The 22914-nt window shown below is 37.6% G+C and overlaps 1 protein-coding gene across 4 annotated transcripts in view; it reads left to right on the top strand.

The window, feature by feature from the left end:
• The window catches only part of AKT3 (AKT serine/threonine kinase 3), a 154373-nt gene that overhangs the window by 113325 nt on the left and 18134 nt on the right, over nt 1–22914 (top strand). For all 4 annotated transcript variants that reach the window (XR_006015213.1, XM_042023010.1, XM_042023011.1 and 1 more), the window contains 3 exons: nt 1732–1860; nt 19473–19687; nt 22364–22451. Coding sequence is in view for 3 of the 4 variants with exons in the window: in XM_042023010.1 (XP_041878944.1) it covers nt 1732–1860; nt 19473–19687; nt 22364–22451 (432 nt within the window). In the remaining variant the exon portion in view is untranslated. The remainder of the gene's footprint in view (nt 1–1731; nt 1861–19472; nt 19688–22363; nt 22452–22914) is intronic.

Below are 22914 nucleotides of genomic sequence, written 5' to 3'. Positions count from 1 at the left end.
AGAGTTAATGGGGAAAAAAAAAATCTGTGTTCAGTTTTAAGTTCTGTGTGTGCTAGAGGAAGTCATTTGATATAGTAATCTCTAGATGGGTACGTTCCCTGACTTTACCTTGATTAAAAAATGAAACAGGATACCATAGTAGCAACACTTGGAGGAGATTTAAACTTCTGATCCTCATCCTCCCCACTCCCTGCCCTGTTACTTATAACTTAACTTAGATTTCAGCACAAATATCAAATACAATTCTCAAAGTCCCTAAACAAGGGAAGTGGTGAATTGGGACAATGTGACTGCACTCTTTTTATCTCAGCAAAGAGGTGTTTCTGTATGCTTTGGAAACATTTAGAACAATTCAGCATACTTCAACAGAAAAAGAATTTTGGCATTGATTTCAAAAGACAAAAAAATTATTTTGTCTTTTTATATCTTGGGAAGGATTTCTATTAATGGAATGTAGTTTGTCTTAGACTTGCCAGCATATGCAGTTGCCTGGTACTCTGTTGCTCCAGGTACTCTGTGACACATTATAACTATGTTCTATGGAAAAATAACCTCTGTTTTCAACAGGAACATTTTCTAACTTGTGTGGGAGGAACCTCGAAATTCCATGATGAGACAATTTTATTTCTGTGTCAAGCCTTTAATTTCATGTACAGGAAATTGTGCTTTTCTGTTATACGTGCACAGTAATGGAATTCACTCATGCAATCCTTTGTACAGGAACCGAGGAGAAGGAGGCAATGGTAGGCAAGTTCTGCTCAGGGGGGCAAACAGAAAACAAAATTCTGGGTTACCTGCTTGTAGCAGAATCTGTTGTAATAATGTGAAATGCTGTGACATCCTGGGAAAATGGAATTGTCTGGTCAAGGAATGATTGGTGACAGTTTTTAATTTAAATTCTAAATAATAAGGAAAGAGGAGTTCGACATCATTAATCTTCTATTTCTTGTGTTATCTATTCTACATTTTCTTTGTAACACACTTAGACTCAACAGAAAATCTATACCTTTGAATTGTATTTCAGGCTTTATGCAGACTTAGAAAGACAGGGCTATGATTGTTCTATGTTGGTACTTTCACTACATACCTTATAATTTGAAAAAAACCCAAACAATTTTCTCTTGAGAAAAATTTCAATTCTATCTGTATTTCAAGTATGGCTGATGAAAACCTTTTGGGAACGTGATATTAGGCATTATTTTGAATGTTTTCACATTTCAAAGCAAGAATCATATATTTAAAAAGCAATGCAAAGCATGCAGAGGTATATATTCACCATTTAAGAAGTGTCCTTTGCAAGTAGACAAGGAGGAATTTACCTCAGGGGCTTTTTTATCAGGAGCTGCCCTATCCCCAGTTCTGTCTATTATTGAAAAAGTTCTGGAAGATGGGGGTATTTTAAGGATTTATGGATACATACTGTTTCATGACAGTGTAGAAAATAAAAGGTATCTTGATCAGTGGATGTCATGTTAGAGCAAAGGAAACCTATGAGGTCATTGACTGGAGATTTACTATTGTAAGTTGTGTTAAAGCATTAAATAATCATGTAACTTGTATGGCAGTAAACACTGTTAAATGCCGTAATATAGTAAATGCTGTATTTTTTTTTTTTTTAACTACAAATGAATTACATTCTGTTGCAGGGAATAACTCTTTTCTTACAAAATTGATGTAATGCATCAATCTGTTAAGAAATACTAAGGGAATATTTTTCTCCCCAACACACAGTTAGAAAATCTAATGTTGGATAAAGATGGACACATAAAAATTACAGATTTTGGACTTTGCAAAGAAGGAATCACAGACGCAGCAACTATGAAGACATTCTGTGGTACTCCAGAATACCTGGCACCTGAGGTATGATTTAGAATATTTTCTTATAATACTGTATAAAAAGTTTCTTTTCCATTTAATTTTAGACTGCCAGTCTGCCTGGTTAATACTCTATAGCTGTTATTTGGAATGGAATGTGCTGCTATTCTTTGTGGTGATTGTGTATATATTGATGCTCTGCTTCTTAGTGTTTAAAAAGGCCTCTAATGTGCCTTTTCCTTCTCATGTTTGCCTTCCTCTGTTAAAGTTGTTATCTTCCAATGATTTCTTCAAAAATAATCTTCCATCTGTCTGTCACTTGGAACATATGATCCTGCTTAACTGAGCTGTGTAACGAGCATTTTATATAGCCTCAGTGGAGGCGAGGGGGAATAGGAGGGTACTAAGTTTGATGGGTTTTATCCGAATTCCCTGGTTGCAGGGAGAGGGATTTGAAATTTAGGTATTTCTGCTAAAAGCAGTTGAGTGTATCAACCTCAGAACTGGTTGAGATGGGCACCAAAACTGGCTGTTTCTTAGTATGTAAGCAGAAGTGGCTTACATACTAGGAGTATGCCACCCCATCTTTACCATTAACTGGCGCTCAGAGTGCCAAGCATCACACTCCTCAAGGATTGATAAAAAGATGGACATCAGGACATTGTTCCTCTTGCAGCTCTGGCTTGGCCACTTGCGAGTCTGTTGTAGAAGCTCAACTCATCCAAATGATCTCCAGTATTAGTGCTGACAGCTCTGCCACTGATGAAAAATGGCAAGGGAAGGACAACCAGGATTGTGTTTTTGTCCTGCCTGGCTTCAGTCAACAGTACTGGTTGTGGTGCTCAGAAATGTCACCCTGCCTCTCCTCAGGGGCTGCCAAATGCAGCTCCAGTATTGATATGAAAGACAGCCTAATTTTTTTACTTAATGATGAGAATTCTGTGGATGCTGAATTAGCCCTGGTTTCCACTCTTGTCAGCATTCAAAATTGTTAATTGACATAGTCCAACCCTGACACTGAGATAACTTCCTAGTCAACCTAAAGGTCTTTAAAAGGCCCTTCAGTCCTACCATAAGAAAGTTTTAAGGAGTTTTCAGAAGGGTTTCCCACCTCTTGCAACAACTCAGCACTACAATATAGTCTTGTTACTGTATATTGTCTTTGAAGAACAATGTGCCTTAGTTTGAAGGGAGGAGGCACGGATTACACATAGCTCTTTATTCTCTTATTTTCAGCAGTACTGAATCCAGAGTAGCAGCCACAAGCCCTGGAGTCTTGTTTCAACAAGCAATTTTGTTTGCATTTTGTTTTTTATTCTAAACCTTACAATTAAAGAATGTCAAAGAAACAGGTACACATCACCTTCTGGATAGTGCTGCCTGGAAATCAGGATTTTAGGATGGCTAGGTTTGTGGGTTTGAGAGTCTTTCTAAATCTCTTAAAGTCCCTTTCAGTTTCCAATCACGGAGGAAATTGAAACTTCTAATAGTTGGCTGTAAATCAGTAAGGTAGGTTGAGGTAATGAAACCATTTTGGATCATAGCAAGATCCTTTGATACATTCTTTCTCCAACAGTAAAGGAAACATCAGTATTTTTAGGAGCCACTAACTTTCTTTTCATCTATCTGGTACTATCTTCCTTGATTCTTTCTGCAGTGAAGAGAAATCTGAACAGTCATACTGTCACTCTGAAGGTTTGAGGTACCTAAATAATTTGGTTGGCTAAATGTGTTCATTTCAGCTGTTTGGTGAGTCATAAACTACGTGAGCTATGAAGATAAACTCACTGATACCTGGCCTCTTTCACAGAATTGCCTCTGGCAGATTCCAAGGAAGACTTGGGTATGGATTGTTGCTAATCTGTTTGGCAATTTATGACTTCTCCTTTGTGTTTAGTGCAGAGATGCTCAGCAGTCATCTACAGTTAAGAATTCCAGCACTGTTTTTGGCCTGCTTTGAGTCTTTTGTGGCTACTTAGAAGAAGTTGCAAATCTGCCTGTTTGACTTGGTACAGTGGCCACTTGTCTTGTGTGTGCCAGCTCTTACCCCCTCATTGTTTTCTTGTCAGCAGTCTTAAAGACATCTTCTAAGGGTGCAAATATCCATTCAGTTGCTTTTATCTGCTTGTCCTCCTCTCTCTTTTGAAAACATGTTAGCTCTCTTTCATCAAACTTGGCAAGGCATCATTCTGGGTTTTAGACAGTCAGCACAAGTTACTTGATCCAGTTTGCTCTTCTATTCTGTAGAAGCCCCACTTCTCTGCTCTGCTCTCATTTTGGGTATTTTTGGAGACCCACACTGTAAAAATCAGTCTGAAGGAAATTGACTCTTCATTAACCTTGGAAGCAAGGGAACTCATTCCCTATTCCTTCAGAAATGAAGGGTTTTGAGCAAGAAACCTAGACAAGTTACAGATATGGCATAAGAAGAGTCAACACCTTTAGCTGGATAGTCGCTCACCTGAGACAATTGCATCTATTTTTGTCAGGGCAGCTGACTGTTAAAGGGACCATCAAGAGTCTGGGCCCTCCAGTCTATTTGTGCACGTTTCAGAGAATGAATGCTCAAAAATCACTTCTCTTTGCAGTTCGGGCCACAGAAATCATTATCAGGTGCCAAAGATTTTCTTGTGACAAACTTCAGAGCATGAGAACCTAATGTTACAACTGGATTTTAATCCTGTTACCACCCTGAATTCCTGCCTGTCTATCCCAAGACAAATGGCAGCATATACTTATGTTTTGCCTGGTCATGGTAAGTTTAAAGGCCTTTCAGCCTTTCTTTAGAAGCAAGATATTCATTCTCCGGTTATGTGGAGGAATCTATTAATTGTCTGTCCTTTTAGTAATACCCTTGCATCCTTTTTTTTCATCTGTGTCAGCTGTGATGGATGCATCCCTTCTGCAGGTTTTTTAGTTCAGTTTCCCATGTACTTTCTGGCTGGTGGTAGAGGACACTAGAACAGCGTACTGTGTAACACACAGGGGCAGCCTGAGGCTGCTGCCTACCACCCAGGAGGCAGCTGACCAGGAGCATTGCACTGGTGGGAATCTATACCCAGCCTGAGAATTGACTTCATATTTTATTTTGTATTAATTCTGCATTGTGGTTTTGGTTCCAAACTTGGTTTTCCCAAGGCCTTTTGCACCATTGCTTGGGGCATAGAGTCCTGCTCACTATTTCATTGTTTTACGAAAACTAGGTTACAGATGCTTCCAACAGTAAAATGGGAAGTAGCTAAGACAGATTAAGGTGTATTTCCTCCTTGCATGACATTCTCTCAGGTGAAGGTATCTTTGTGGATTGATACAGAATTATTACCCAAGGCAATTTCAGAATTACTCTTGATCAGTTAATAAGCCTACCTGTTGCTGCATTTCCCTCACAGACATTATACTTCTGAGATCGAAATAGTCCTTCTGACCCTCTGTTGAAAAGCTCTTTCACCTCACATTTGATAGGGCCTGACCTCTCATATTGGGCCTGACACTGGCTGTGTAGGTGCTTAGCAGATCCAGAAAAATGCCCCTGTCCATGCAGAGATCAAATGGACAGTGGGCCACAGGAAAAAACTGTAATGAACTTGCCAGGTTAGAATCAATTTTCATCTGTGGAGATAGAATTCTGGACCACCACTGCTTTATCATTTGTGGAACCCATATGGAAATTTATGTGCACCTTCACCACACGCTGAGTTGTTCAGGGTGCTCAGGGCTTTTGGCTAAGTGGTCCATAGGTGCATTCCCTTTCTATTCTGCTCTCCTAGTCCTTCCCTGTTATCCAACACCAGTTTTCTATGGTCTAAAGAAAATTAAAACAGCATTGGCTGTGTTTGTCTTGCATCACTATGTGCCAAGCATAAAAGACAGTAGGGTACAAACTCATCCTGTAGGAAGAAAATAGTTGCCACTGCCAAATAGCAGGGATTATATTTGTTGACAGTACAGATGTGCATTTGTCACACTTACTGAAGAGTGAGCAAGTAACTTTTTGTTTGTGAAATTATATAGTTTTTTGAGAATAATTTGGTTGTGTGATAAATAGTGGAATTACTCTTATCATCTGCAGTAGAACTAACACAAGCCTAATTTTTTTTGTGTGTGTTTAAATGTAGTGGTACTTAATATTTCCCTCTGCTGTAAGAATCTGTGGTATTCCCCATTTAAAAGGTATAAAATATGCTATGATTTCTCACTTAGTAGCTTTTCAGGATGAAGAGACTATTTCTTAGAAGTCTGTTTCCGTTGTTATTCTTCAAAGCAAGCTGTCACATTAGGGCTCATTGTGGTGTCAGAAACTATTCATATATCCAATGAGAAAAAGATGAATTGTTATCCCATTTTGTTATCCCATTTAGGTAACAGAGATGTATGGTGTTTTTTTTTTTTTTTTTTCTCCAAAAAATGCTTCTCTTGCAGTTTTGGAGGGGCAAAGGCAGGACAGGACCACATGTCTTTTACAGGCAGTATCACATGCTTAAAAAAGAAAGAATAAAACTGAGAAAGTACTAGTAAATACACCTGTGAGTCTTTTAAAAGCATTTTGGATTTTGATAGTTTTCAGTTGACTGTAAAGGTGCTAGTAAAGATACAGATTGGTGCAGACTTTCTTTAATAGAACATTCAGGAAATGAAGCTACTTGGGTACAGAAATAAAAGTTTTTTGGGTTCTGATAATTTATGAGGATGTTTTCTTAGATGAGATTACAGTTTCTGGATCTCTGTATTTCTGTTCAAGTTCTTAGGACTAAGCGCACAGTCTTTGTTATAGGAGAGCAGTCAAATATGGTACTAAGTTTTGGTGTCATGGGAGAGACAAGCTTTAAATACCAGAAATTACTTTTGAAATTTTAAATCTTTTTAATAACAGGAGAGAAGTTGTTTGGACTCTGAACAAGTCTGTAAGGGACTTTATTGGTGTCATTCAAATGACTCTTTAAAAGATGTAGATGATCAATGGTGTGTAGGTCTGTTCTAATAACAGGGAAAATGGTAGGATATTGTTATGTTTTGTTAGTATAAAAGTGCAGATTAGGTGGATGAATATGTACAAAATTGTTCATATGTACAGATTAGAGGGATGCATTCCTATAAGAACAGTTGCATTTTATTTAAAAAAGCAAACTATTTCAATACAGTTTATGCAGTTACAATCACTCAAATGTATGTGACAATGAAAAAGACCGGAGCAGATTCATAGCCTTTACCCCTAGACAGGAGAAGATGTGCATGTCCTGTAACTTATTTTAAAATAAGACCAGTGAAAACTAAGGAAATAGTAAGATCATTTATACAATGCTTGTTTGGCCAGTATTTTTTAGTGATCTTTATTTTAAAAAAGAGAGTGAGAGAGATCATGTGTAATCAATTATTTCCCCGAGTTTTATCTCAAAGGAGTGAAGGATAGAACTCTTTTATCAAGAAGCAACTGCTGTCTCTCCTCACACTTCACGTAATTTCTTACTTACAGCTGTTCTTTTTGGGAAGGATGTGGCTTTGATATAATCTAGAACCTGGCCATCAAAGTTCAGTGGCTGAATTTCAGCAAGGGAAAGCAGGCATGCTTACAGCAAGAGAAAACCCACACTTTTCCCATGTTTTCAGGAATTGAAGTGAATTTTCTAAGAGCGTTGTGGTATATACAGATTACAAAAAGCTGACAATAGAGTCAGAAAAAGCATTTTGTCACTTGTGCAGCTGTACATTTATTTTGTTCTTTTAACACCTGCTTGGATTGGATCAGGATATTTGCCAAAGGCAGTGTGGTAATTTTCTGGAGTGAGAATATGATGATCACATAACTTGTCTGATATGAGTTGAAACTAAGTGCTGTGTGTGTAGGCAGAGAGGGAACTACTCAAATGCACTGAGGCTAACAGGAGTGGATGTTTCCAGTTTTTGCAGGCATCATGACAAAGCATTGTTTTTAACAGGGATTTTAATGCAGATAGAAGTTGCAATGCCAGTGTTAAAGAAGAGCTCCCTAAAGTGTGGGGAAAAGGAGGAAGGCACTTGTTTGCGAACAACTTGATGAAAGCAGTTAACATTGCAGGTAAACTGAGGTGGGCCGGTTGAGAGAGATCAGCTTAGGTGAGGATGTTAAAAGTTCAGCTCGCTGTACTACAGGGAAAATGAAATTGCATGGGTAGGACAGCTGAAGCCTTTTACCCCCTCTTTCCCCTTCCCCCCCTTTTTCCCTTTTTCTCCCTCTTCCTGTTTTTTCCCTTTTCTTACAGGGTAGAGAAAAGAATTTGAGTAAACTGAAGGAAGATAGCAAGGGAAGCTAATAGGAGGGAAAGGAAATGAATGAAATGAATGGAATGGTGTCACAGGTAGACTGGTAGATCAGAAAACAGATTAGAGATTAGAAGATTTTTCTTATGGGGAAAAATGTGATTTTGGGCAGGAAAGAGAGTTTGGACTAAAGACAATTATGTTATTTTGTTAATCTTTTCTAAGTAGAAAAATCTAAGAAGATGTGTTGCAGAGAGACACAAATGGCAGGAGAAATTAATGAGCAACTTAAAACTGAAGAGAAGCTTGCTGAAGAGTTGTTTGGTTAGGAATATAGAGGAATTGAAGGACAGAATAATTTTTGTCATGACTTACGCAATTTCCTTTTAATGTCCTTTTCTGTTAAATTTCATTTGCATTTGAAGGTAATCGAGGCATCAAAGTAATGTGCTTTTTGAAATTCTATGCAACTTTTATATAAATAATAGGTGTGTGCCATTATTTTCCACCTCTAGAACTACTGGATGGAAAAGGGAATTTGTGGAAATGGCATAAATTAAGAGAAGGCTGCTGTTAAGATGTTGCAACATGGATATGCATTCACAAGTTTTTAAGACCAGTATGAACTTCTAGGACTTGGAAAAAAAGAGATTGCGGAAAAGAAACTGTATGTTGAGCTCAGAGTTCCGTTGTGCTCTAGAGGGCAAGTTCTCACTCACATTTTGTTACCTCTGGTGAGCACTAATGGAAGATTGGTTGTTCGGGTTTATCTGGGGGAAGGGACTGTTCTTGGTTTTATTGTGCTTCTTTTCATTTTATTCACTTCTGTTAATTCTTTCTTTAGAGAAAGGATAATGAGACACTCTACCAAACTGTCTGCATCAGTAAAAACATACTGGTATTCTGGTTCATATGGTTTTGCTAAAGACCCGATAGGCCTGTAAGTGGTGCTACTCTAAAAAGATGGGAAGAATTTTCTGTATGAAATTCTCATGAAGTTAGGTTAATGTATTTTTGGAAGATTGGAGGTAATTTTGTTTCTCCGGCTTTAGTCTTGTTTTGTTCTTTTCCTGTGAAAACTGTATTAAGAAGTACATTTCTAAGCAGAAATGCTATGCTGTAGCATAATAGAGTCCTGGAAACAGATACCTCCATCATTCAGCTTTAGTGCCATGATGGTATTTTCCAATTACTTTTCACCTAAAGCTAGAAGCAGTATCTGCTGCACAGTTAAGGAATTGCATTGTGTTTCTATGCATTTCTGTCCTTGGCTTAGTGTCCTTGCTTCTCCAAGCATTTTCTATGAGATTTCTTACACCCTTGTAAATATGAGAGTCCTTTATCCTTGTCCTTGTGGTAGCTTGGAGAGAAGACACAGGCTGTGACTGTCCAGAAGTAGGCTGCTTGTAGCATCTTATCCTGTGCCTCAGGCAACATTGTGCAGACAGACTCAGTCAAGAGGGATGTGTGAACTCGTGTGGATATATTTCTGGGTTTTGTTCCTCCCTTTCAATATAATCTTTTTAGTGCTGAGCTAATTATGTAGTCTCAGTTTTACTGTTGAGTTAGAGTACCTGATCAACTTTCCAACTGTAAAACAGTTTGAAAATCAAATGTAGCTTACATGCAAGACCCAACAAAATTAGAAGTGTTAAGTACGTTTTGGCAGTTCACTTTTATTATGCCCAGTCCTCAAATGTACCAGCAGACAATCATCTGAATGTTAGTTATTTTTCACATGCTTATGTGATCACACAAAAAGTACATGCTAAAAAGAAGCAGATGGTGACAGATGGGGAAGGTTGAATAAGGTGGTTTTGGAAACCTAGAAAAATGCACTTCTGTAATAGTGTAAAAATAAAAATTCTTTGATCGCCAAGTTAGAATGAACAAAATAGAGTGCCCCCCCCCCCCCCCAAAAAAAAACCCGACCCAATCCAAAACTTTACTGATAAAAAGAAATGGAACCTATGAGTGTTCAATATATAGTTAGCAAAGTATGTAGTATAGTGTTGTTTTGTCCAAGGATAGAACATTAATTTTTATCAGCCAGAGACTTAGGAAGGTGGTAGTTGTATTCTTTCTTTCTTTTAAAATGATGAATTCAAATCAGTTGTGTTCCATGCTCAAAGAATGCTGTCAAAAAGGTCATTCTTTATAGTAATACATTGGTGGTGTTGCAGGTTATGATAATATTTTTCTTCTGATGTTGCAAAAAGCTTTTAACCCTCTTATTGTAATGGTAAATAAATTACATGTGTAATGAAGATATCTGTAGGACTAGAGCTAATCTGTAGCGGCAGCATTACTTCTTTGTCATATAAGCAAATGTAAAGCTAATTAAGTAGAGAAGGTATAATCAACAACAAAAAAACCCCTCTTTTGTGTAAACCCCATCTAAGGACCTACCCTACTATGAGAGTGGAAGATTTGCTTGTTCATTTGCATTAATTTAATGAAGTCTCAAAATTCATATCTATTGAGTTATGTAAACCACAAACATTAAAATTCCTTTAAAAATTTCAATGATGAGATATATTTTATTCCATAAAATAATGAAGTATCTAGCCTGATTAATATTAATTCCCAAGTCTTCTACCAACACTGATGCCATAATTATTTTTTCGTTTTGTATTTGAGTGGGTGTTTATCTTAACCTACAGTGTGAGGCGTTACTGTTTCCTGGTGAGGCAGAATGCTTTGCTTAAAAACCAAAAAGCCTCAACTTCTGATAACCTGTTCTCATTTTCTTGAAAGTATAGTTAGTTTGCTTGGTACCTGAACAGTGTAGTTATGCTGTTGTGTTTTGCTTAACTGATTTTTCTTTTGGCTTCAAAAGGATTGATGAAATTTATTTTCTCTCTGTTTACCTAGATGCTTCATGCATAATCTGATTCTTTGCAGAGGCACAATAGAATTTATTTTACCTGTGGAAGAGTGGTTTAGTGTTGGCTTGTGCTCTTGAACAGCTGTCTGTTGTATATTTGGCAACATTTTGTTTCTGGGTGAGGACCAGTGGAGGGGGGTGAGGAGGAAAACATCTATGCCTGAAAATAGTTTCCCATCTGATTTATGGGAGATTCACAATATGGAATTTTCTCTTTACACTAGAGTTCTAAGCACCAGATTATTTTCTTACATTATAAGGAAACGAAAATGCAGGAAGTTGTTTTATCTTGAAATGCTCACATCTCATGAAAATTCAAATGTGGTCTTTTTTCTGTTTGGTTATCAATTATTGTATTTTAGTGTCCCACATTCTTTTATCTTATGATTCTAAGTCATCAAAAATGCTGGTGACTTGAATTTGAGCACTTTTGTCAGCTTGGTATTGCCAGTGGACCCCTGAGATGAAAATGATGAAAGGTAGACAAGGCAGGGTATCCAGAGCAGAACATCATTTATTGGCAATAACTGGTACCAAGGTCAAAAGCTGGGGAGCATTTAGATGAGGGTAGGAAAACATTGCTTTGTTACACAGACAGGAGAATTGCTGCAACAACAGATAAATTAGCACAAAAATTGAACTTTCTCCTGAAACCAGGCAACCAATAATGAAACAAGAATTGGCATTTTCGCTACCTGGGTGATCTCACCAGTCACAAAAACCAATTGTACACATGCAGTATCAGACTTCCCAAGGGAAAAGATGTAATAAATATGCAAAAATAATAAACAGAATACTTGAAGAAAGGTTAGCTCAACACTGCACATAAATAAACTTTTGTATTCAAACCAGAACTTTAAAGCACAGAGCAATTTTCTAATGAAACACACATTTTTTTTGTAAAACAAGTAAGTTTGACAATTTTACAAAGACTGTCTCAATAGCATGCTTGAAGTTTTTTTCATTTATTTTCATTTAATTAATACAAACATTATTTCCATCTCAGCCAAAGCCTTTAGTTTTTCTGAGAGTAATGAAGCATAAACAAAAGCTGAACAAATGCCATTTAACATCAGTAAATATTCAAAATAATTTCAGGAAGAATGAGCAGCTAGAAAGACATATCACAGTATTATCATTATTTATTACTTCTTACACATCTTGCATCTTACAGCAGTGTATGTTTTAGAGACTGCTGCTAGTGCTGTGATAATTAATACAGATATGAACAGGTCTGCAGTTTTTTTCTAATGGTAGAGTGGGTAGAGTTACGAGAGACAAGTGCCATCTTTCTGTAGACTGAAATGATATTTTGCTTTTATTTGCTGCATTTCTATGAAAGGTGTCTTTTGATGGGTCTTTTTAATGTGATGTTGTTGTTTTCTTGGCTTTTTTTTTTCTTCCAGTGTTACCATTGGCTTCTTAAAGCCCTGATTAGAATACTCTTTTTTGTGTGCAGTAACTTAACTACTTCTTATTTTCTTTTCTTATTTATTTTTTTTTTAATTTTGAATTCCACTGAAGTCTGTCTCTTCTAGGAGGTTAAATGCATTAATTAGTATTGTATATTCTTTACCCTAGGAAGCTGTGCTTAATTCACATTTATACCAGAATATACTACTTCTGATAGAGCACATGTGCCAACAAATGAAAAACAAATTTGGTTTGCTATGTATTATTTAAGGGTACATAACAAAAAGCTAGGTGAGATGGGCAAAATATCGCATACAAAAATGTAATAGAAAGATAGTTTATATTAGGGCCAGAAGTAAAACAGAAGTGCAAACTAGATACAAAATGGAGAAAAAACTACCTGCAAAAATTAGAGCAGTAGAAAATCTCCGCTATTTCCCAGGGTATCTATAACCTTGGCATTTTGTCTTTTCAGCTGTGTATAATAAAACCAGTAAGCATTCATTTTAGTGGATTTTTTTACTGTTGACGCAGCACTTCACTTTTCATACCAAGATACAGTTACAGTAACTGAATTGTATAATTCTTAGTAAACATACCCTTCTGCAGGATGGATTTTCATCTGTCTGGATAAAAGTCCATGTCTCTTAAGAAGTGTGTACTATGTGTTCCATGCTCCTGTTTATTAGTGTTAGATTTTAAACTTTCTCCTTGTTGTTGTTACCACAATTGATAGAAAGTTCTAGCAAATACACTTTTTAACTTCTGTTGAATAATACGTGGGTGAATATTTGTTAACAGACCAACAACTACAGCGATAAAAATGTGTGAAGGGTTACCAGGAATGCTTAAGGAACATACACTCCACCTGAACTGTAAGGTTAATTGAAAACAGTTTTTTCCCCCTTAAATTAACAGTACATTGGTGTATCCAAGTTCTCAGTTTTCTTTCACAACATAGGTGTGCAGACAGTTTGTTTAGATGTTTAAATATTTTCCCATCTGTTCTGTCAAAATTATTGATTGAGCAGCAAGCTACTTCTAATGTCCTATCTGAAGGTCTATATCTACTGGATTAGGAGAAACATTACTGGGACAAAAATGTAATGGCTTTTCCAGTAAGTTGCCTTGATTATCTAGCACGAAGTATGAGTCTAATATTTTGATATTCTTCTTTTAGAGATAAAACCCCATGCTGGCAACCTTTTGTATAGGACTGATAATGAATTTTACAAAGCCTTTCATGCTCAAGGTTACTGCTAAATTTGTCTGTGTTTGCAGAGTGCAGAAGTTACAGCAACTACCATATAGAGATGTGTGGGAAATACAGCTCTGGATGGTGTGAATTTCTTCTGTGCAACCAAAAATCTTCCAGACGCTGCTCATCAGGGATGTTGTATTTCAAGAAAATGCAATAAAGATGGGATTAAGGGATTTTTCTTCAGTTTGTCTGAGGCAGTCACACCTTGTTCAGTGTTCTGTGACTAGTAAAGTATAGGAGAATCCTAGTTTCCACCTAGGGCAAGTGGAATTAGGTGATTGACTTAAGATGGTCACAGACTTCACCTGTTATGTTGCTGGCTCACTTCCTAAAAAAATTTATTTTCACAGAAACTTGTAAAAGCGCTGTCTGTGTATGTATCAACTTCTCTTTGGCATTCAGTTGTCTGCTTCCTATGCCTCTGCCCCAAGCCCTTGTAAATAGGAGTTTGCAGATGTGTCTCCAAAAAAACTTTTGCCTCTTAGCTACCGAAGCAGTAAAGATAATAAAATATATCTTTTCACTGGTTTTCACCATAAAATTAAATGGACATCAAATTCTGTAGACTGTATGTTAGGCTCATAAAGGAGTGACATGCATAAAGCAAAGGACCTGAAGGTGTATTGACTAATAAACCTAAAGATTAAGACCTACAGCCACTGGTGAAATGAAGGAAGAGGTCATTTCTGTGGATTTTATTTTTTGGGAAAGAGAAAACTTCCAGTGGTAGTAACAATCTTCTTTTCAAGTCCAAGACAGTGGGCTTCTCAGAGGAGTGGGGAATAGATAAGATAGATAAGATAGCTTTTTTTTTTTTGGTGAATAAATGTAAATACAGGAGTATTTTTCTTCACTGATCTATAATTATTTGCCAACAAAATGATTTATTATGTGCGAGGGAAAAATACAATTGAATTACTGCAGTCTTAGCAGTCCTGCAGTGTTTGTGTTGTCTTAATCATCATAATGGCAAAGGTTGGTCTGTGAACTGAATTTTTTTTTTTGTATGTAGGGCTTTACAGTCTGCTCTGTGTACAAAGCACTATCCCATTGTATACTTGCTCGCTGCCAGTAATACTTTCCAGAAACCCCAATGTGTGCAGAAACGGTACAATCATTACAGAATACTTTGTTTTCCCTTGTTTACTGCTATCTCAGTAAATTAAAAGATTTTAAATTTGTATTGTGGCCTTTTGAGCACAATACAGATGAAAATTTTAAGGCAAATAAATAGCTCTCCCTTAGCAGAAACTCTAGTGCTGTCCAGTGCCTCTAAAACATCCATAAAAGCACTAAAGTACCTGCAAATGCCTGGCAGCAGATGCCTGGCTAATGTTTCTTGCTTGTTAGAAAGCATGTGTGTTACTTAACCTTTTGCATATTTATATATGAAGGGAAAATACAAAGTTCAGTGGCACCTCTGCAGCTGTTTTTAAAAGCACCCTTATAAACCCAGGCTGTGTCCTTGTACTGCAGGCATAGGTGTGAGTTGGAGGAGCTACAATGCCTGTAAAAACTGGAGTGGTTTCAGTGCAGCAATGAGTTTATGCCCACTTTGGAACCCTGTTATACTGCTGGAGTGCTTTAGAGAAATGCAGGTTGGGAAGAAAAGCAGGCCTTAATCTTCACCCTAAGTGAGCACAGCTGTTACAGCTGTCAGTGTGTGCAGGAAAAACTGGCAGAGTCAGTGTAACTTCTGTGTCAGTGTAACTTTGGGGCAGAGATTGGCAAGCATTTCTTTCTGCAGCAATGCCACACCTGATGCTGCCCATGTTCTCAACTTGTGCTACTGCAACTGTTCACATGGTAATTGAGTGGCTTAGGTCAGAAAACTTGATTCAAGTGAAAAATAATCCAGGGTGAAACTTTTTCCCCCTTTTTTTTTCTCCTGTCTGATGTAGTGTGTTGCATAGTTTTGACAAGGTAAGGGAAGCTGTGGTGAGAGAACAGAAACAAGAGCCTGGATTAGGCTGGCAGTGCCTCTGAAAGAACCGGTTGTTGAACTAAAGCCCTGAAAACAAATGGAGTAAGATTTCCTCAAGTTGTAAAAATGATGGTAGGTTTTTTTGAGTTTTATTTCCCATGATCTCTGGTATCATCCAGACTGAACTGCAGTTATCCACCTTCTGCTTTGCTCAATGATGGGAAATCACTTGGGTACGGTGATTATGTCCAGGGTGGATGACTATAAGCGTTATCCACACACTGAAGTCACACTGTGCTGGAGCTCTTGTCTCCTAAAACCTCACCTAGATATTGGCAAGGTGGCTTGGATTTTGGCACCCCATGTGTGTGAAGAGGATGGAGGAAGGGAAATCATAAATCTGAATGATCTGACTATTTAAATAAATTTTGTGGAAGAAAGCAAGTAAGTCCATCTTTACTTTGTGGAAACATCCCTGACTTGAGTATGTAGTCAGGGTAGGTACTCTTTCTGAGCTCATGAGTTCTATGTGATCCTTGTGTTGTACTCCCAGAAAATATCAGTACATTCCTTTACAGCAGATACCAGAGTGGTTGACCTTGTGCCCACTGTGATGGTTTTGGTAGGCCTGCTGCCTGTCCTGCTGTGACCACGAAGGGATTGGGTTCTTAGTGCAGTGCATTTCCTTAAAGATAGATTTGTGCGTCCTTATAGCAAGGGACAAGAATTGGCTGGTGGAGACAGCTCTTAAGGGCAGTGTACAGAGTCCAAGGGATCAAACTTTCCACAGTGTCTGTGTCTGGCTGGGTGCTTAGACTGGTGCCCCACATATACAAAGATATCCCAGAGGTACTGGAGAGACAGCAGTATCACTCCTCACAACCAAAGGAGACTTTTCTAAAAGCGGATATCCACTTCATGGTGGGCAAAAGATTGAATTATTTATAGGTGCAAAGCCTACAGCTGCATGTCATGTTCATTTTAGCACTGAGTTCAAGCTTTCTTGACCTATGTTCAGTGTAATTAAAACCAAATCCCTCCAATCCAAGAATTGCTTGGAAAGGATTCTGTAACGCTAGGGCAGTGTGTACAGACATGTTCTCATGCCTGCCCTAACTGCATAGATTTGGTTGTAGGAGCTGCTGGACTCCAGCGCTTCACTTCCATTGATTTGATACAGTCTACAAATTCAGGAGTTCCTAAACACCATGAAGATTAGAAATTACTTAAAGGAAATAATAGTGTATCTTCGCTGTGAATGCATTATGCACAATTTTATTACGTTTATGTTAAAATAAGTTGAGATGTATTTTGCTTTATTTACACTATTTTCAGGCTGTTTTCCTTTTGCCTAAATGAAACCATTTTGATGCTCTTGCTTGTCTGGCTGGCTGTAAACCAGGTATTTAAACAAAAATAAAGAGTTGCCAGTTTTGCCAGCTGGGGATGAGAACCCGGCTGGTGATATGCGGGTTTGGGAGGCAGTTAATCCAGCTTTTATGCTTTTTTATGATTTTATGTAAAAAGAGGTTAAAAATCACATTTGGCTCTTTCTTTGTACCATTTTGTTGCTGTTGTGGGAATGCAGCAAAAGGTTGTTCATACTTTTTATTATTATTAGGTAAAGTCCTGCATAAATTACATAAAGCTGCAAATACAATTTGCTTTAGCTATTGGCCATGTGATTTGCCTTGTTCAGAGAACGATATGTTTTATTTTCCTGTTGCGTTCTTTTATAAACCACACATGCAAACCACACCTCAGCTTACTTGTAAAAAAAATCTACCACTGTCGCACAATTTTATGTATTTTGCTAGCTTCAAAAGAAAAGACTGTAACTGTACAGATGAGAGAAGCAGTAACAGTGCTAATAGATAAAGCAGGAAAATATATAATGCTTTTATTCTGTGGCAGAAGAAGTGGTGATTTAAAGACAAGCGTCACAGATTTCATACACAGTTCTTCAGCAAATAGCTTGCAATATGCTCCAACTCATAAAACATTTAATTAATTTTAAAATGCAGGAGTTATTTTAGTTAGTTTTGTCATATGTACTTATTCAGATAATTTGTTGTATTTTACACTTTCCAAAATTTCACCCACTATTTGGAAATATAAATGATGTAATGAGTCTGTTTGTTTTGGCACAGTTGTAAATCATATGTGTTAATGTGTTAATATTTATGATTTTTTAATCTTATATACACAAGATGGATTTTTAATACACTTCTTTTCATCATGTTTCTGCTACTAATCCTTAAGGACAGTGAAAAGTAGGAGTATGAATGCATTAATTACTGTGGGTTTTCCAAAATTGCCATACTGGATCAGACTGCATGTTGCTTCTGCTAACAGCACGTCCCAGATACTTCAGAGCAGGCTTGGGTTTACTGGGGGAGCAAGAGGAGAGGCAGATAAATGAGCTCAACACCCCTTGTTAGAGCTGGCTACGGTGTAGTGCTTGTGCCTGTGGTCACTTAGTGTCTACTTAGGTGCATGAGGACTGCCTCTGCCCTTGTTCAGGGGAGATTATTACACATTTTAGACAATTGCAAGATAATCTACTTATGGATAAAATTATTTCTGATCTTGTAGAGATTGCCTTATTCATTAAAGACTGAAAACTTTACTTTCACTACCAAGTGTCTACATGACTGTTTCTCTATGCTTGCAGTTCGAACACAAGCTTTTTGTGATGGTGATTGCATGTGTCTCTATGTTGTAAAAAGTATTTTGTTTTCTGGGGATTAGTTTGTTCTTGGTTTTTTCTTTTTTTAAAATTCAGTCATAGGGTGCTGCCTTTCAGAATCTGTCAGTGATACAGTAACAATTCTCTATAAAGAATTATTTACATTCTTTACATATGTAGTTCTACTCTATTAGTTGCATTTCTTTGATCTTTATTATTTAAGTCTAATTTCTTGTTTTAAGGTTTTTGGATAGCTCTTTCTGCAGCAAATATTGGCCATTTGACACACACAGCCTTCTGTATTAACATTTATTGACTTCTATTTAATCTTTTTTATATGAAGGGGCATGATCTACTAGAAATACACAGAAATTGGAATTATATATTCAGTAACCTTCAGTTTCCTTATTGCTTATGATTTTTTTATGGGTGAATGCTGCTGTTATGTTGTCTCCATGTCTGCAATTTAATATGAAGGTGTATTAAGGTCAAGACACACTGCTTAAATTTCCTATTCCTGTTCTCTGGGGCTGCTGGGAGAAGGGCTGTGGAATAAGTTGTTTTTAGGTACACAACGTCAGTGACATTATGTTAACAAATTGTATAATCATTACCAGTTTCTGTGTTTGTATAATACCCTATAAGCATAGTTTCATGGTAAACGTAGTATTGTATAAACACTGCCGTATTTTTTTGCATTGGCATGCTTCAGCTGGTAGGACTATTTAATGGACTGTAATGAAAACTGTCAGGAGAAAGGCATTGAGGACTTTTGATATAAACAAAGATCATAAAGAAACTAAACTTGAATTAGTAAGATTAAGGTGGTTCTAAATTGGAGACTTTAGACAGGTGGGGCAAAAGAGAGGGAAGTGACTGAGCAAAGAGATGTTTCACCACTTCTAAATGAGGCATTGGTGTACCTGTAGATAATGTCTCTTCCTGAAGCTGTGGATGATATTAATGGCCTGGTAGAGGACATAGGAAAGGGTAAAAAGAAGTCATGATTATTTGGAGCAGGTAATTGTCAATTTTTTATTTTGCTTTTAGCAGTGGTAAGCTTGGAACTTCAGTGAGCTCAGGTGTGTGAGTCAGTGCTACAGTTTTGAGTCAGGTTCTGGGAGTCCTTGTAGCATACTGTGAAAATCAAGTCTCAGAAACACATTCCTATAGAGATGCATCAAACAGACTGAAATGATGATGTATGAAATAGTTTATGTCTCACAGGTGCTTTTGGTTTCTGTCTCAGGTGTTAGAAGATAATGACTATGGTCGTGCAGTGGACTGGTGGGGATTAGGAGTTGTCATGTATGAGATGATGTGTGGGAGATTACCCTTCTACAACCAAGATCATGAGAAACTGTTTGAACTGATACTAATGGAGGACATAAAATTTCCTCGAACTTTGTCTGCAGATGCAAAATCATTACTATCAGGCCTACTGATAAAGGATCCAAATAAGCGGTAAGTGAAATTAATTGGTTGTACAGGCATAATAAATGCTCTGATTGTACTGGGTAATGTAAAAATAGGTCCGTGGTGCCTGGTCTTCCTGGCTGAAGGAGCTGTCAATCACAGGAAAGGGTCATACACAGGCATACAGTCTCAGATTTCCATTTTTTCAGTCCAGCAATGATTTACAAAATGGACTTAACCAGCAAAAGGAAGAAAAGCTTGTGGAAGACAAACTTTTTTAATCATTCACAGCAAACACAGGGATCTCTTCAAGTTTAGAATGTGTACTGGAACAAAGGGAAAGCTCTCAATTGTTTTTCCAATTGTAACTTAACCCTGAGCTGACTGCAGTGTCTCATGGGGACTGTAGCACTTGTTCTTGGTGATCATAGCAGGAGAGATGCATAGATAGCCACAGCTACATTTATTAGGGCACATAAATAAATCACGTTAGACCATTAAACTAGTAAATTGTTAAAGAATACAACGGAAGTGAAAATTTTTAAAGTGAGTAGTTTGAAAGCATCACCCAGCTGCTGTCTGTGCCCTTTTGTGGTGGGCTTTTCCCTCTGGGATTGTTCCCTAGGAGAGCCATTTTCCAGTGGCTCCAGTACTGGACCAGCAGTGTCCTGGCTCTAAGACAAATCTCTTTGTAAATCAGTGGGATTTGTCTATAGATACCATTTTTTCCCCCAATATCTTTGTCATTCTTGTCTCCTAGGATGTTTTAGGGCTGCAGACATTGTCTGCCTCTCTTTCCTAGTGCTCCTTCAGCCGCTGGTTCTCAAGAAGTTTTGAGTAGTGGGCACTGCCTGCAGGCACTCAGGGCAGGACTGGTTGTTGTGTTTCTCCAAGGCGTTTGCCTGGATGCAGCCGGGTGCAGCAGGCAGGACAGCACAAGTGGTGAGCTTGTCTGCTCCAGCTGAGCTCAGTGTATGCAGGAAAAGCAAACTGTGACCAGCCAGCCAAATACAGGCAGAGTAGAGTAAAACTTTGTTTCTGTAGCAACTCCTAATGCTTTTTAACCTCCAAACAATCTGACCCATCAAATATATTAACCTTTAAAATTGGAAAGATGCTTCCTTGTAATTAATCTTTGCAGACAGTAGTGTTTATTACAGACTTATATTTAGAAGCTTATTTATATTCAAGTTCTTGTGATAGCTAATGCTAAATAGGGGAGGAACACAGAGATTAACACAACTCAGCTTTTTTGTGAGCAGCTAGAAGACATTGAGAGAAGTCTGGAGACTGAAGGCTAACTGCCATTTTTTGCCAAGATGTAGAGAATTTTACAATGAGTAGTTGAGAAACAAGGAGGAATACAGCTTGAAAATTAGAATAACTTTGCACTCAGTTATTGCAAGACTGACGTAGTAGTCCAGAATATTTTTGAAATTTGGCAGCAGGGTAATACCAAAACAGACGTTTTTCCTTGGTTGTGGAAATTATTCCTCCTTACAATAAATGCTTTAGAGAGGAATTTATCTTACTTAAATGCTTGCCTTTAGAATTTGTCTTTATATCTTTAGCAGTTCCTTTTAATGAAACACGCACTGTTTTTGTCACTCTTCTTGTTAACATTTACACGTATGCTCTGCTTATTTAGTTAAGAGTAGATTTTTTTTCTGCTGCAGCTTCCTTCTGTTAGCGCAGCAGGATCCCCAGTCTCAGGGAGAAGTTGGATGAGAGCTAAGCAGTCCTGAAAGTTGATGTGCTGTTGAGAAGGGTAGAGGTTCCCATCACTGAATGTGTGGTTCTTTCTCAACCAACAGCAGCAGCTCAAGGGAGCTGACTAAACTTGTCGAGTCAAAGTGGACTTGCTAATGCAACAAAAAATGGCCAGTTCTCTCTTCTTTTCTCATGGCAGGGTTAGTTTTTCTCCAGGTTAGGGAGCTGACTCTGCTCACAGTCACCAAGTGGGAATGATGCTACAGAGCCAAGTGAGAGAGGAGAGGTATGGGCAGGACACTGGACACTCCTCTTTTGGCAGCAGTGACCACTTCTGTGAGCTCAAACCACTTTGGGCAAGTGCACCCAAAGTAGGTGAAATCCACTTCCTAAGATGATTTACCAGACAGAGTCTGGCTTTGGCAAACTGTGGGCCACAGTGAGTAGTGTGGTTATTTACAGTGGCCTTTAAATAACCTTCTCAGCAGGCCTACAATTTATTAATTTATACTAATTGACTCAGATTGAGACTATTTTATGGTAATTGGTTAATTGTTACAGCACCCAGATGCAACAGCAGTAAGCACTGTATAAAAATGATGCACAAGTCATTACTGATTCAGTGCCTGGCACATCCTTGGCAAAGTTTTATATCAGCATTATTGGGTTAGTTTGGGTTTTTAATAGTGCCAGGGCATTAGTTGGTCTTTCAAGCAAACTAAACTTAAGTATGTTTTTAAAGTTAATGAATTACTAATGAAGCTCATCATGGGCAGTAACGAACAGTGTAGTTGGAATAGTCAAAAAGAACAGACCATGGCATGGATACTACCACTATCACGTCTTCCCTCGAGATCATCAGAATTCATATTAAAAGGGTGAAAATTGCATGTTAATTGGGTGAGAATATTTCCCAGACAGTCAAAAAGAAATGGTCACTTTTCCAACCATAGCAATACTTCGATCTCTCTATAAAAGTTTAATATATGTTGTTTTTTCCCCCACTCTCTTTAGACTTGGTGGAGGCCCAGATGATGCAAAAGAAATCATGCGTCATAGTTTCTTTGCTGGAGTAAACTGGCAAGATGTATATGATAAAAAGGTATGTCTTTATATGGCATTGAATAATCCGGCTTCTGCAAGGTGGTTTCAACTGGTAGTCATAGACTGCTGTTTTCTGGAGTTAGTAATTTTTTCTTTGCCACTTTTTTGTGTTAATACAATTGAATAATTATTCTGAACAAGGTTTACTTACCTAGTCTTTGTGTTTTCAGTAATAATTTGTCAGTTCACCAGAAATAAATTTTGCAAACCAACCCAAACCTTTTATAATGTAAATGTCCAAATTCTTCCCTTTTCATTTTTCTTCCTGGGCTTTCAAGAGAAAAGTAGATGTATGACTCAAGATAATGTGAAAAATGTAATACAGTTTATCCTGAATTGTCATTTTATTTCTGCCTTTTAGTGAAAAATTGTTTTATGAAAAAGGGAAATTAAGTGATCATAAGGAACTCATAGCAAAAATCTACTTTCTGATTGTTTGTGTATAAGTAGAAACCTTTTTC

Source organism: Corvus kubaryi, unplaced genomic scaffold (genome assembly GCF_017639235.1).
Source record: "Corvus kubaryi isolate FWS band 111438036 unplaced genomic scaffold, C.kubaryi_AGA036_p1.0 37232, whole genome shotgun sequence".
Lineage (NCBI taxonomy): Eukaryota > Metazoa > Chordata > Aves > Passeriformes > Corvidae > Corvus > Corvus kubaryi.
The sequence above is the reverse complement of the archived record's forward strand: the minus strand, read 5'-3'. Positions and strand labels throughout refer to the sequence as shown.